Raw genomic sequence first — 14,806 nt, 5'->3', positions numbered from 1 at the left:
TCTCCAAACAAAATTATCAATCACATTTTTTATATTAGCAATCAAACAAAACTGTTTCAATTGCCAGCTAAGAACATCAAACTTACTAGCTCTAAAACCTACTAAAATACCACCTCAGGAGCCCTTAGCAGGTAAGTAGTTCCATATAAAATTCCTATTAGCAGAGTGCATAAAAGACTCACTAATATAATCTTTTTTTGTTTCTTGGAGACCAACAAAGTCCAAATTATTATTATTAATAAAGTCAGCAACACATATAAGCCTACCAGCCTTGTTAAGGCCTCTAATATTCCAGAATCCTCCTATCATTGGAAACTTTGTCAAATTTATTTGTACCTCTATTTTTCCTAACCACTTGAGACCATGTTTGATTATCCTCCTCAGCAACCTTTGTAACTAAAGATTTGCCAAGATGAGGATTCCCTTCTTGAACAAGGGAGGTCTCCTTCATAATCATCTCTACATCTAAATTCTCAAGTAGAGTTAATTCGAGGTTTTCAGCTTCAAAAGCTAACCCTCTATCTACTTCACTATTTTTTATAGCTTCTATATTATTCAACATATTTTGGGTATCCACACCCAAAGATATGTTAGCATGCCTAGCCAATTGAGTTAAATACTCATTGTCCAGGGCAGCAAATGAATTACCAGTCTGTTTGTCAGATCCAATTTCCAGATTCTTGAGTTTCTTGTATTCTTGTGCTCTTTGCAAAACAGTTTTCCCATCTTGAGGGCGCCTCTTGGACTTTCTTTCACACAGTACAGGGCCCCAGGCCATCTTCTTTGTCTGCAGACCAATATCAGGAACAGATTTATCATCAAGTTTATTTTGCTCTTTTGCACCCACCTCCATCTCAAGCAACAAATTCCTATTACCCAGACAAACTTCCTCCCTCTCAGTCTCTGCTGTCACCCCTCCATTAGACTCCATACCAGCTTCAGATTCTCCCTCAGATTCTTCTAGTTCCATTTCTTGCAACAGTCTGGAGTAACCTTTTGTAGCTAGCTCTTCTTGAGCACCTTGCTGAAATTCTATCCAATGCTTTATCTGCTACTCACTGAAGTTAATCTTGTTCTCCTCATTTGTATTCCTGTTAATTCCAGAGACACTACCATCTTTTTTGGAAAACTCCATCATTATTTCTTGGGTCTTGTTCACACTTTCCTTAATTGTTCCACATAGCTGACCTCTCGTGTCTCCTGACTGCTCCATGTCAGCAATCAACTGAGCCACTTGGTCTACCTACCAAGAACCTTCACCTTTGACATTAACCTTTTTCCCATGTTGATTGCCTTTGTTAATCTGCCTTGTTTCTGGAGTCTTGACGCTCCCATGTGCTGGTGGATTAGTTCTCTCAGATTCCATATGATCTTTGCTATTTGTGTCATCCTCCAAATCATCTGCATCGTCGTCATTTCCATTGTCATGTCCATCCTCATCATCAGGAGCAAAACCATCTGTCATCCGTTGGGTGAGACCCTCAACTGAGAAGAATATCAAATATCGTTTTCCTTCCATCTCATATAGCCTTTCAAAAGGGATTTTACATGGATCCTTACAAGAAATCTTGATTCTGATCACCTCATAGAAAGACTTGAACAAAGTAGACCAATCCACTTCAGTCATCACACCAAAACTAGAGGCAATTTGGGCAAAAACCCTCCAGTCACACCACTTTGGTGGAATACCCCTAATCTGGACCCAAGCTTCCTGTAGTTCTCCAAAAGGTTCTAAATCTCCAAACCATTCAAGCACCTCTACCTCTACACCTTCCTTTCTCAGGTTAAAAGAAGGGTAGTTTTTAATATCAGCTACCTTCCTATGAGGGGGAAACCTTACTAAAAATTTCTCAGTATCTAACTCTCTTATCTGCCAAGGCCAATCCTTGCAATAGATTGCAGCCAATTCCTTCTCCAACTCTATCACAGTTATCACTCCTTTCTTTACCTTCACCACACCACAATTCTTGAAATTGAGCCATTGGTTAGTCTCAGCATCAGGAACATCTACATGATAAAAGCCTAGCCCAACACCCGCACTGCCTAGATAAGTAGCTGACGGTTGAGATTTCTTCCAATTTGGGCAAGAATTCATGTGGTGGCCCGGGATAGCACAGATAAAGCAGATCTTTGGTTTGCTACAAATTCCTACAAAGTGACCCGGCTCTCCACAATTGAAGCAAGTTAGGTCACGATACCTGGGGTCAATAATAGGGTGCTTCTCTTGAACTTCTGGAGATTGTTGTTGTCGCCCAGCTTTGGATTGCGATTGGGGAGGCTTCTGCCTAGGGGGAAGCGGCCTCTGAACATGATGAGCCTGAATAGAATCCTGAATCCCTTGCTGACCTTGCCGCTGCGGACGCATCGTAGGTTATTGATGCTGCATATGTGCTGGAGGCGGACGATAAAAGGCCCTTTGCTGCTGATGATGCTGCAAAGGTCCTCGAAACTGACCACCAGAAGGATTTCTTGGCGCCCGCTGCTGAGGATTCGGCAGATCAGACTGCCAAATCCAGCGCCCACGCTCCTGACCCTCCGCCATCTACCTCCTCTTCACCACCTCAGAGTAGGTCACTTGCCTATGGTTCTTTGCCCAGAGATCTCTCGAGAAGCTAATCTTGGTTGGTGGAGTTGCAAAGTGATCAGATCTTCTCACCGGAAAACAATCCCCAGCCTTGAAACTCAGAGATTGCACAAGCTCTCGACGAATCCAGACTAGAGACTCTCTATCGCTTGCCGCAGTCAGAGTCCTAGCTTTCACAGGAGATTTTGGGATAGCCCAGAGTTGGCCAAAGAATTCCTCGATCTCATCTTCCTCAAAGTGAATCGGGTTCTCCGACACCCGCTTTCCCCCAAACCGCTCCAAAACCACCTCCTCCGTGTGATCTCCATGTGTCATTTGGTGGTTGGAAACAGCAGATAGAGGAAGCCCACTGACCTGTGGGGAAGCCTAGGCCGGTGTCCCCACGCGCGAGGTTGTAGACCCCATCCATGGCGGATCTCCGGGGGACGGCACCATTGAGAAAAAGCCCTGTTCTTTTTCCCTTCCTCCCTCGAGGCGCCGCCGCCGCCGCACACACTGCTGATGATATAGTTTTTAGACTGATGCCAGACTAAATGGTGGTTTTCCCCGAGGACACTTTCAGTGATCCATCATAGTCTTGATTTCGTCGAAGCTGAGCACCCCGTCTCCGTTGAGGCCGAACCTGCAGATCATGGCCTGGCACTCGTCAACGTCCTGGTGCGCGGCGAGCTTGCTGAGCATCCGCTCACATTTTTTTTTCTTTGCCCGATACAATATATATTCGAATCATTAAGAAACCATTAATTATCCGGATGGCCGGATTAAACCATATGCCACGTCTCTCTATACGAATTTTGAATAGAATAGCTTGTGCCCAGCCCATGATCAAATACATTTGAGACGATTGATCAGCTCGCAGCCAACAGAGCGTGAACATACATGAGCCAACCGTGCAACCACTTGAAAGCAATGATTGGGTCCAGCCAGCTACCAATTAACTGATCAATCAGCCAGTCTGGAACGAAGTGGATCAATCGCAGGGAGACAAGCCGGAAAAGATGTGACCATATGTATGCAGCAATCGTCCTTGAACACGATTACACGAGAGATTTAATCGTCCTTGAACACGATTATCAGGGTCCGGACTGCGCGGGCATGAGTGACAACGCCGAGGGACAAACCGTCCAAAGCGAAGAACAACGCCATCATCACCTACCTAGCAACTTCTCCCTTTATTTTGTTGATCAACACATTAAATATATTTAGGTGAGTAGTAAGCTAACGCACCTAAATCTATTTCGGCGGTAGATTTGGTTTCAGGATTTATTTTTTCCTTTTGAGATTTCGAGGAAGACGCCGCACGCACCGCTGTGCTAGTCATGTCTTTTTCGTTCGTATAATTAATAAATATTCAAGGCAGCAATTAATATTCAAGGAACACTCATTAATTGGCTGCATATGCATTACTGTCAAAGACAAGATATGTCAGCGCATATAAGTTTTTTCAAGTTAGTGTGATTTTTTCACACTTGCACCTAGGCTAAGCCTGAACTCGAATTTATATTAGTCAAGTACCAAATTAATTAGGAAAAAATACAAAAATACTCTCAAAAGTCACTCGCACCCTGTACTGGAATATGCAACAGAGTGACTTTTGGCAGTGCTTTTTGCAATTTTGCCAAGTAACTATTTTCTTTGCACTTGGCTTCCTTTTTGAAACTTCTTTTTATCCTTTGTAAAATAAATTGCCTGTGCATGCATTCAGAGATATTAACGAAAATGATATATGTGGGAGACAGATCAGGTGTACCAAATTGCTGTCCAAATTAGCTGCATGCCTAATTACACTTGTGATATGTGTTTGATTTTATTTTATTTTTTTGGTGGTTGTCGTCTAGGCGTCTACAGCCGGAGCACGTATCGCTTTTAGAGTGACACGGAGCCGACGTGATCTTAAACAATCTAGTCTTTGCCAAAAGGTGTATCCACGTTGCTCCAAAGCTTGTCGGAAGAACATGCACGAGTGGAATCTTTTGCTCGAAAGTGTAAATATATATATTTGCCAATAAATTTGACTTTTGGGCTGCGGTGAGGAACTGATTAAAAGAGAAGCTCATATATACCTGCATGCAAACTCAAGTGGATTTATGCAATTCTTTCTCTAAAAAAATGGATTAATTTATATATGCACTGTATGGTCCATTGTCTTTTCCCTTGTTTTAGGACACTTGTTGATGAGGTTTCTTGTCGATATACAGGCTCAGCATCAAGTTAAAAAAATAATATGAACGGATTTTCTCTCAGAAAACTAGAAAATTGTGGCCACACTATGTGAAAACAGAAAAAAAAAATCTGAAATTAGTAACGGATCATAATATGATCTGTAATTTATGATAATAGTGATGAGTTGTTCTAGGTCAGTTATTAGTGAACGAGTCAAGTTATGATCCATCACTAATAACTAATACATCAGTAACAGACCATTTTAGGTCAGTCATTAGTGACAGTACTTGAGTAAAAGATTTTTAAAGTAGTTACAAATCTTGATCTAAACATTTTTTATAATATTATATTGGCCATACATATGTTGATGATTAATTCCACCTTTCATGTTGCAAAAGCAAGATGTGGAGTGGAGTGCTGCCCCTAGACAGCAAAAGCCAAATTCTCATAGAAAGAAAAAATTAAAGGTATAATATATATATATATATATATATATATATATATATATATATATATATTGTATGCATGATTAGGATGAGAAAACTCAGTTTGTTCATACCCCATCAATCAAAGTATATGTGCTTAATTCTCCGAATTTCAAGTGCAAGAACAAGCTTGATATATTTTTCATTTATTTTTATCTTATTTTTCCTCACCTCAGCAATACTAGAACAGGAATCAGTGTACATTTTTGCACAAGTTTGATATAAGGGGTGACGGCTATAGACACAAACACACGTTCCGAAAATGGTGCAGAAACTTCATGAAGCGAAAACACAATCTTCCAAGTGGAATTTGGCCTCGAAAAAAATTTCCGAACCATACAAAGTAAGGAGAAATTGATGTAACTTTTTCTATAGATATCCGTATAGCAAAAAAACATTAAAATCAGAGTTGGTATGCAAAAGTTATGCTCATTTTACCGAAAGCACTTCGAATCACCTATCAAATTACGATCGTTTGCGCGAAGAAATATTAATACAAATTCGATAAAGAAAAATTTTATATAGAAATTATAACTAGTCACATATCAAATTTTATATATAAATATTAATAAAAAATTATATGTAAATATTAATACAAATTTTATATGTAAAATAAAAAATCAGTCATTAGTAGGGTCAAGATTATAACACGTCACTAATAATTCATAAGTGATAGGTAAAATTCTGACTCGTTACTTATGACCTTCAGTAAATAAGCTAAAATGATAAAATATCTAATATTTATCACAAGCACGGGATAGATGAGATGGTATGGGGATACACGCGCGGTAGAAAATTGCGGGTTCGATACCCCTATAGAAGTCAAAGACTAAGAATAGTGCTAAAAAATAGGAAGTGATCCGTAGCGAGTTGCGATGGCTCGAGTGCAAAAATATATTTTTTAGTTTTTTTCACGTCCAAAAACCTGAAAAGCGTTCATCAGTCATTATTGACAGGTCAAGATTGTGATCTGTCACTTATGGTAAGTTTTAAGTGACGGGTCACGATTATGACCCGTTACTGATGACCTCGTAAGTAACGAGTTGTACCTATTACTAATGACTAGTTATCAGTGATGTATTCAAGGTGACATGTACGAGACCCATCACATGTAACAGTTATTACCTGTTACTGAAAAGCTTTTTTCACATAGTGCCAGCGTGGTGTGCTCTGCGGCCCCCGGCGACGTGGAGGATTGCTCAAGCTCATATACGTATCTGATCACCTCTCTACCGAGTTCCTGTTCGACTTCATATCCAGGACCCGACCCCATGTTTGAAACTTGAACTTGTCCAAACTTCTGCCGAAATGTGCACGACACATTTGATTTCAATCCTTGGAAATTGCAATGGTTCAGGCATGATACTGTACCTCTTTTGACACATTAATTAATTAAGGCCCTATTTGGGATGTGGGAAAAAATCTCCAGTTCTGCAGAAATTTTAACTGTTTTTTGAAACTCCTGTGTTCCAAACAACCCTAACCTTTTGAAACTTTAAAGCTCTGTGAAACATGCATGAACTTGTGTGAAAACTAATATGAATCTTTGAAACTCACGTTTTCAACTTGAAATTTCCATTTTTATACATGGAAGTTATACCTGGAACTTGCATGATTTTTCTTTCTAAAACTTAAACTCACATTTCATATTTGAAACCATGTCTAAAACTTTAGGTTTCAATTTGAAAAAAGGACCTTCAACATTGAAATATGTTATCCCAGATACCGACACTACTACAAAATAGGTTATAAGTAGCGCATCATCAGTGTCGGTTCGAGCGTAACCGGTACTGTTGACGTATCAGTGTCGGTTCTTAAATTCCCACACACGAGCTATAATTAAGGTGCCAAGAACCAACACTGATAGTCACTATCAATGCCGGTTGGAATTAGAACCGGCACCGATACCTGTGTTATATTTATATCCAGCACTTAACTGCTCCCCTCGTTTACTCCATTCAGCCTGACGCCGCTCGTCCTCCCCGACCGCCGCCTCCTCCCCATCCGCAGCCTCCTCGTCGCGCGTCGTCTCATCGCCTCCTCGTCCTCGTCCTCGTCGCGCGCCGACTGCCGCCTCCTCCTCCTCATCGTGCGCCAGTCCACCGCCGCCTCCTCGTCGCCTCCTTGACATCCCCATAGCGAGCAACAACGACAGTGGAGGTGGAGGGCGTAGATCTAGGCAACGTGGAGGTGGCCGCTCTATCCTATCCGGCCGCCCGGGTCTGGGTGACCACCCTTTTACTCCTGGCCTCCAAATCCTCAACATTGTATCCCCTTCATACCCGAAAGGGTCACAAAACACCTGGGTTAGTTCTCAAATTCAAGTTAGCAAATTCTAGCTAGCAAAATGTAGTTAGCCAATTTAGGTCCTGAAATTAGATGTATTTTAGTTCAAAATATGTTAGCTTATTATTAGATGTGTATCGCTATATCAGTGTTTTAGATGTTATCATCACTTCCTAGTGAGTAACTAGTTTGTTACTTCCTTGTTCTGCAATTGATGACTTGACATAATTGTGAGATTATCCACATGTGTCGATTGATATGGTACATCTGCATTGATAATAAGGTTAGTTAATATTACAGTTTACAGTTAATAAATTTAGAAACTAACATGCCGATTGATGTAGATGCTTCCTTATCTACAATGGCTATATGACATTATTGCGGATCTTAGTGGCACACCACCTGTGGTGACGAGCATATTGGTTGATAACATAAAATGAAGATCACTATCTCATTTAACATTGCTTTTCCTAAAGAAGGATATATCACTTTAATAGCATCCAAGCTCCGAAACATACCAAAGATTTATGGTTGAAAAATCTGTTGTTCATGCACTTCTACAATCGGTTAACCTGCAACTTGGATATATGTTTCCGGACTACAGTTATTCCAAATTGAAAGTGCTTGAATAGAATGAGGATGTGCTTGCAATGACTCCTAAGCTCTCGCGGTTACGTGCAACTGAAACGGTTGGTGACACAAACCTGTAGTTTGTAGTTAGGATTATTTCAATAATATTAATTTTTTTCTCTATATTATTGCTCTTTGTCTATAGGATTTTTACTGGAACACTCGGATGCAGATGGATCATAGTTTAACTTTAATTTTACGTCTTCTTGTCCAGTAGTGGGGGTACACATTACTTGATCCTCAATTCAGGAAGGTCTGGGAAGGAAAGTATCAGTCAAACCTTAAGTTTCAGTGTGATAGTAACAGTTTCATTATTTACAGAAGTCCAATGTAACTTCCATTTGAAGCAATAGCTAGTGTGCTCATTTATGCACTGAATCATTTTGATGTAATATTTGGAGTTAAAATTTTAGATATCAACTATGCATGTAATGGTATTTGATGTAATTTTAGAAATACATGTAGTTTGAATTAATGTATTACATGTTTATTGTGACTTAAATATTAGAAGAACGGATGCATGTGCATGTGATGTATTTTGGATTGTGCAATTTTTTTTACTGTCGAGATCTATCAGTGCCGATTCTATTTTAGAATTGACACTAATAATCAGTATCAGTGTCGGTTCCTAACAGTGAACCTACACTGATAATTCATTATCAGTGCCGGTTTGTGGATAGAACCTACACTGATAGTGATTTTTAGTGCAGGTTCCGTACCCGACACTGATAATCACTGACTATCAGTGCCGAGTAATCAGTGTTGGTTTAAAACCCGCCACTGATGATAATTTTAAACCAACACTGATGAAGTATTCTGCAGTAGTACGACTCTAGAATCATACTCATTGTCTATATGACACTCAGATAACACGATGTCAAAAAACAAAAATCTGTTGGTGCAAATCCAATTACTCCCTCCATTAAAAAAAGACAAAATTTACTTAGGACACTCTTAGGTATGGCTTCTGCTGTAAGACATGATTCTTTTTAGTTGTTGTCGGTCACTCCAAAACCGTGGCTATTTGTTAGAACACGCCGAGCCCAACAAAATAACGATTTCCGGCTGATGAGAAGAGAGAATGTGGTGAAATGTCTGTTTTGCCCCATGGACGTGAGCTCACTTGTCGGTGTCTTCAAGCCTCTGCACCCTCCAACTCTCGCTCTCCTCTCCCATCGCACTGCCCCCAAATCGAGTTCCTAACCTCTCGTCGCTGCAAAATCGAGCTGCACTACCCCAAATCGAGCTCATGGCCACCTAATCGAGGTCAAATCGAGCTCCAGACTTCTCATCGCTGCAACAGAAGCCTTCGCGCATTGCCGCGTTGATCTCCTCCTCTGTGTCACGGCCGATGACCCCGCGGCGGGCACACTTGAGGAAATGAGGTACATATATACATCCAAATTGTTTTGTAAAAAGTTGAGTATTATTATATGTAATAGCTATAGATATCAGTAGTTATTAAAATTTTATAATTACGTATTGTATTTTGACTTAACCGATCATTCATATTGTTTTAGATCTTTTGTCGATACTGCACTCCACTGTCTCTAAGCCCAATTAACTTTAAGAAAACAGATCGGATTTGAACGGATAATGATTTTACTATATTCGTATCCATTTCTTGTTGAATTTATAGTAGGAGTAGATATTGCACGTATATAGATTGTTTCAAAGTCAAACAGAGTAAAGTGGGACCGAAGATGGACTAAAATAGTCGGATATTACGTGCACACATGGTCATCAAGCAACAAGTAGCATGATAGCAATCATGCCTGTTAGTGTTAGGATTATGTGAGTTTCGTTTGCATTTGGAGTTGTCCATCATCTTCACTGCCATAAGCTTTTGAGAGTACGTAGATTCATATGGATAGCTAAAATCTCATTCAAAGTACTGTCATCAGCCACCACCACTTTTTCAGGAAGTGGTGAAGGGCTAAAGGAGTAAAAAAATTAGACAAGTAGATATAAAACAAGATATGCATATCATATAATTCGTTACAAGGAAAAAAACCGAGTGTTATTTCTATTTCTTCCACATGGTAAGAGGCATGCACGCTAGCATATAAAAATACTATATATTTCGTCAAATGAGCATAATATATCGAGCAATAGCTAAAAGCATAATTTAAAATATTACATCATATAGACAGATAGAATTCATACTCTATTCCATAGATAGAAGCTAGTATTAGTCTGGGCCGGAGGCAATATGTCCAGTAAAATATGGATATTCTGATCTAAAAATCTAATAATATATATATTCGTCATATTTTTATAATACTATATTTGTATACATATGAAACTATCTATATCTATATTTGCATCTGTACAGATATCTAAAAAAGCTTACCATACTCGTATTTATATAAGCATGGATCGAATCGGAAACTATCTATTCCGCTTTTATCCCTATCTCCTGGTGGCCTAACCTATTATTAAAAGGTTAGGCCCGCTGGCTACCCCTCGCTGCCCTCACGCCACCCTCACTATCGGTGATCTCTGTCGCCAGTCTCCTCTCAGTGTTGCCCTACCTGGTCTAACAGCGGAGACGCGAATGATGGAGGAGAGGTAGCGATAGGCCGAAGACAGATCTGTCGTCTCTAAGCGCACCCCTCCACGGCGTGTAGGCCCTCACCCACCTCATCAGCAAGCATGCCCTCACCCACCTCCGCCTTGACTTTGTAGACCAAGCTGGCCCCATCATCCAACTCATGGCATGTCGTCGTCGAGGCGTAGAAGGAATGTAGGGGCTAGGGCTATCGAGGAAGAGGGGGGACTTTGAGGCCAACTTCCGCACTTCGTGTGGAGATGCGAACGGTGAACAGTGGAGAAGAGATGGTTGACGGAGGCAGGCGGTAGGCCGAAGACATCGGAGGAAGAGGAAAAGATGAAGAACATCACTTTTGTCATTTTCGCTTATTTATCTCTTCTATTCAGCATAATATCATATTTTAATGGGTATGATGTCTTCTAGAAAATAATCAGTTTTGGGAATGTCCTGCAGCAAAGTTTAAAAAACCTTGTGTCCTGTGACAAAAGCCAGAGAATGTCCATGAGCGATTTTTTCCTAAAATGTGTCCTTTTGATATCGACGTAGTCTTCAAATTGTAACTTTTACCAGTAATTTTAATTACAATATATTTATAAAATATAATAAAATTTTGATGTTACAGGACTACTTTCTCAATCGAACTACATATATTATTTTTTATTATGTTCAAATCAAATACTTAAAAAAAATTGATGACCAAACTTTAAATATTTTGACTTGACACAAACATTCAAACCTTTTGTTTTTCAAAATGGATAAAATCTAAGCCAGACATTTACAATATTGTTGTTTTCAGAAGTCTATAAAATTTGGAAACCACCTCTTAGTGTAGTAGTTGAGGTGTGAGAGTATGACTTGATTCACGATTTACACACATACGAGTACTTTTAATAGTTTATTTATAGACGTGTGATACAAGATGCACTCACGGGTGTACGGATGCAATGTACGCATGTGATGGTGTCTGTGCGCATGAGTAGTCATCTTTGTAATTGAAAAGAGAAGTCTATACAATTTCGCCGCAAAAAAGAAGTCCATAAAATTTGATCCGTCCGCTTGAGAAAACACACATAATGAATGGGCTATAGGAGAGCGTCGTGAAAGCTGTAATTGTGGCACAAGGTGGGCCTAAAGTGCAAGCTTGGGCTTACCTGAAAGGAGTTTGAAAAGTGGGCTCACGTGGGCTCCATTTGGTCATTATCTTATTTTTTAGAACCGGGTTATTAGCTGCTTCGTGCTGGGCTTGATTTCATTGGACCTGTCCCGCGGCCTCGAACACACAACTAGAAAGATGGAGCGGCGCCTGATGACCTGTGAGTGCATATTAATTAATTCTTATTATAGTAGATTACACAATAACATTAGAAACAAGCTTGGATAGGTTGAATATCTGAATTCAAATATCTTGATCGAAAGGGCAAGAACTGGGTAGCAGATGTTGTCTCCATAATGAGATATATTTACATACATATCGTATCAAAATCACAGGCTAGCTGCATGGTGCTTGCATGCACGCTCTTTGACCATGATCTTTCGATTCGATCTCCAGGCACTACTGTCAGTAGCTGGCCAGATCCAGCTAGAAGGCAGGCATCAAAATCAGAGCGAAGACAATTTTTGCCATCCCATTCAATGGAAGCATGTGCCATTTACAATAGAATTCAAAAGAAATAAGAATGATATTTAAATAGATACTGTTTGTTTATTTTACAGTCAAATGGAAGTATATATGGAAAAGGAGTGTTTCATTCTAAGAATTTATAAAGTATACCTGGGTTGTCATTGATATCACTTGGGTATCCATCATGTCCACTGTCAGTTATTATCTATCTAAACTTGTATCAGGAGGAGAGCGAAACAGGCTATTCACAAGGAAGTAGTGTCAGCACAATTGGGAAATATTTGTAGCATATGCATTATTTCCAAAGTTTCAATTGGATGAGTTCAGATATTCAATTATGGTAACTGCTTCATTAAAGTTCATATTGCTAGTTTCAAGAAGATACCATAGCCAGAAAAATTACGCAGTAAAGAACTTCACTTGCTCATACACAATATACTCAAAGCTGATAAGAAAATGCTTGACTTTATAAAAACTATTGGAAGTTATAAATTATCAAGAGCAGAGGTTCAAACAAATAATCTGATCATAATAGCAATTAATTTTGAATACATGTGAGTAGAAGTTTACGTAGATATACCTTATTCTATTGCAGTATTATAGTGTATTATAGTGTATTAACAATGATGAAAAAACTGATTGTAATGATGGGCCGGTGATAGCAAGTAAAGGTAAGTCCAAAGTTCGAAGTTGTCAAAACAAAAAGAAGAAGCAAAATACACGTCATGTTCAGTATGTCAAATGTACCTAGATGAAGCATATAAAGTATGTTTATTTTGGAAAATGAAAATTACAAGCTAATATTTGAGTATGGCTAACCTACAGAAGGGTATTGGCATTAATCTCAAAACTAATCAGATTTCTTTTATTTTGGTGAATAAGAAAGACAAAATGGAAAATTCATTCTGGACTTTTACTTAGCACTTAGCAGACTTTCACATGGAAGATGTACATTCTATTGCAGTGCAATGAGACAGCATCATTATTTACGCATAAATGGGATTCAAGTTACTTTAGGGTTCCAACACATTGTGTGTGTATACAAAAATGTTACCAACGAGCACTGCTGTCAGGTGCACTTGGATCATAATTTACTAAGTGAGTCAAACACTTCTATGCACAGAATCTTTTAAATTACTGAATGCATCAAACAGCAAAAAGAGAAACAATGTTGCAGACAATTCATGTGCTTAGCAGATATACAAATATATAGTCCAGGAGATCATGATTCTATACTAAACGCAGATTACAAAATGCTTCCTTAACTGCTAGAGAATCAAACTGGTAGCGCATCATGAGAAATAAATAGAACATCCATCATGCTAGTGTCCATAATTTTGATGGCCGTAGCAATGGCAAGGGGGAAAATACTTGGCCACTGCTGACTTGCTCATCATTGGAAATCACAAATAGACATCAAGCAAGCAAAACCAGGGGGTGGTAGGGAAAGGAGGAAAATACCTAAGACTTGCTCAGCATTGGCAATCAAGAATAGACACTTTGCAAGCAAAACCAGGAGATCGTAGAAATGCAATCGCCAAGCATAGATATCACATTACTCTCAAGTATGAACATCTTTTTTGGCTTTTGGTTCAAGTCATGTCCAGCCCTTACTCCTGGTTCCTTACAAAGAACATATTGATCACAAATGATCTGCGATAGCAAAACTGACAATCACCCACCCAATCCTCCTCATGCAAAGAGAAAGGCAGTGGACTATAATATACCTCCTTGCTAATATTTGGTCAATAAATCAGGTGACTATTATAATATATTTTCAGTTACATGCCAACGGGGATGAGGAATTAAGATGCATCACATTTGACCTGAAAAAAGGAAAAAAAAAATAGTCGAATGTCAGCCGTCTACTTCTCAGACCGATGGCAAAAATAGTAATGATTGTGACCAATCAAAGAGTGAGAACGTACACACTTGAATTTAATTTGATATCCCGGAGTAACCAAACAGTCACTCAATTGCTAGCTGCATTAGGCACGGGACGAACGCAATGTAATGAAATCAAATGAATGCGACTTTTTCAATGTAACCATACAAGCTTGATTCGTCAGATTATTCTGAATGTCATGTTCTCTCTGCAAAATGAGATCAAATCCTCCTTACTCTAAAATTAACTCCAAATTCAGCATCCACGTTATATTATGTCACATCACCTTTAAAATTAGAACTATTAGACCAAACTTACATAAATTATAAACCGTCAAATTTGAAATAACTAGGAGACATAAAGGACAGATGCCTTTAGAAGCCAGTGATGCTTTTGCAGACGGCTGTCCTAAACTCATTCGTATCGTTTCCCCATATGTTCAATGTTGCCGAAAGGAACACTTCGGACGAGAATGATAATACCACGTTAGAAAGTAAGCTGTTGTCTTTTTTTTTTTACCGGCCTATGCATGCATGAATTTTTTTATCTTATTTTTTTATAATGTAATAAAATCATCCAAGCGGTTGCATCAACGAGG

The 14,806-nt window shown here is 39.2% G+C and overlaps 1 protein-coding gene across 1 annotated transcript; it reads right to left on the bottom strand.

The window, feature by feature from the left end:
* Window positions 1-1,243: 1,243 nt before the first annotated feature.
* LOC133895039 (uncharacterized) lies at window positions 1,244-2,365 on the bottom strand. The gene has a single exon (XM_062335249.1). It carries the CDS (start codon window positions 2,363-2,365, stop codon window positions 1,244-1,246), a length of 1,122 nt encoding a protein of 373 aa, XP_062191233.1.
* Window positions 2,366-14,806: the final 12,441 nt, after the last annotated feature.

Source organism: Phragmites australis, chromosome 16 (genome assembly GCF_958298935.1).
Source record: "Phragmites australis chromosome 16, lpPhrAust1.1, whole genome shotgun sequence".
Taxonomy (NCBI): domain Eukaryota; kingdom Viridiplantae; phylum Streptophyta; class Magnoliopsida; order Poales; family Poaceae; genus Phragmites; species Phragmites australis.
Note: the sequence above shows the minus strand (reverse complement) of the source record. Positions and strands in the feature narration are given on the sequence as shown.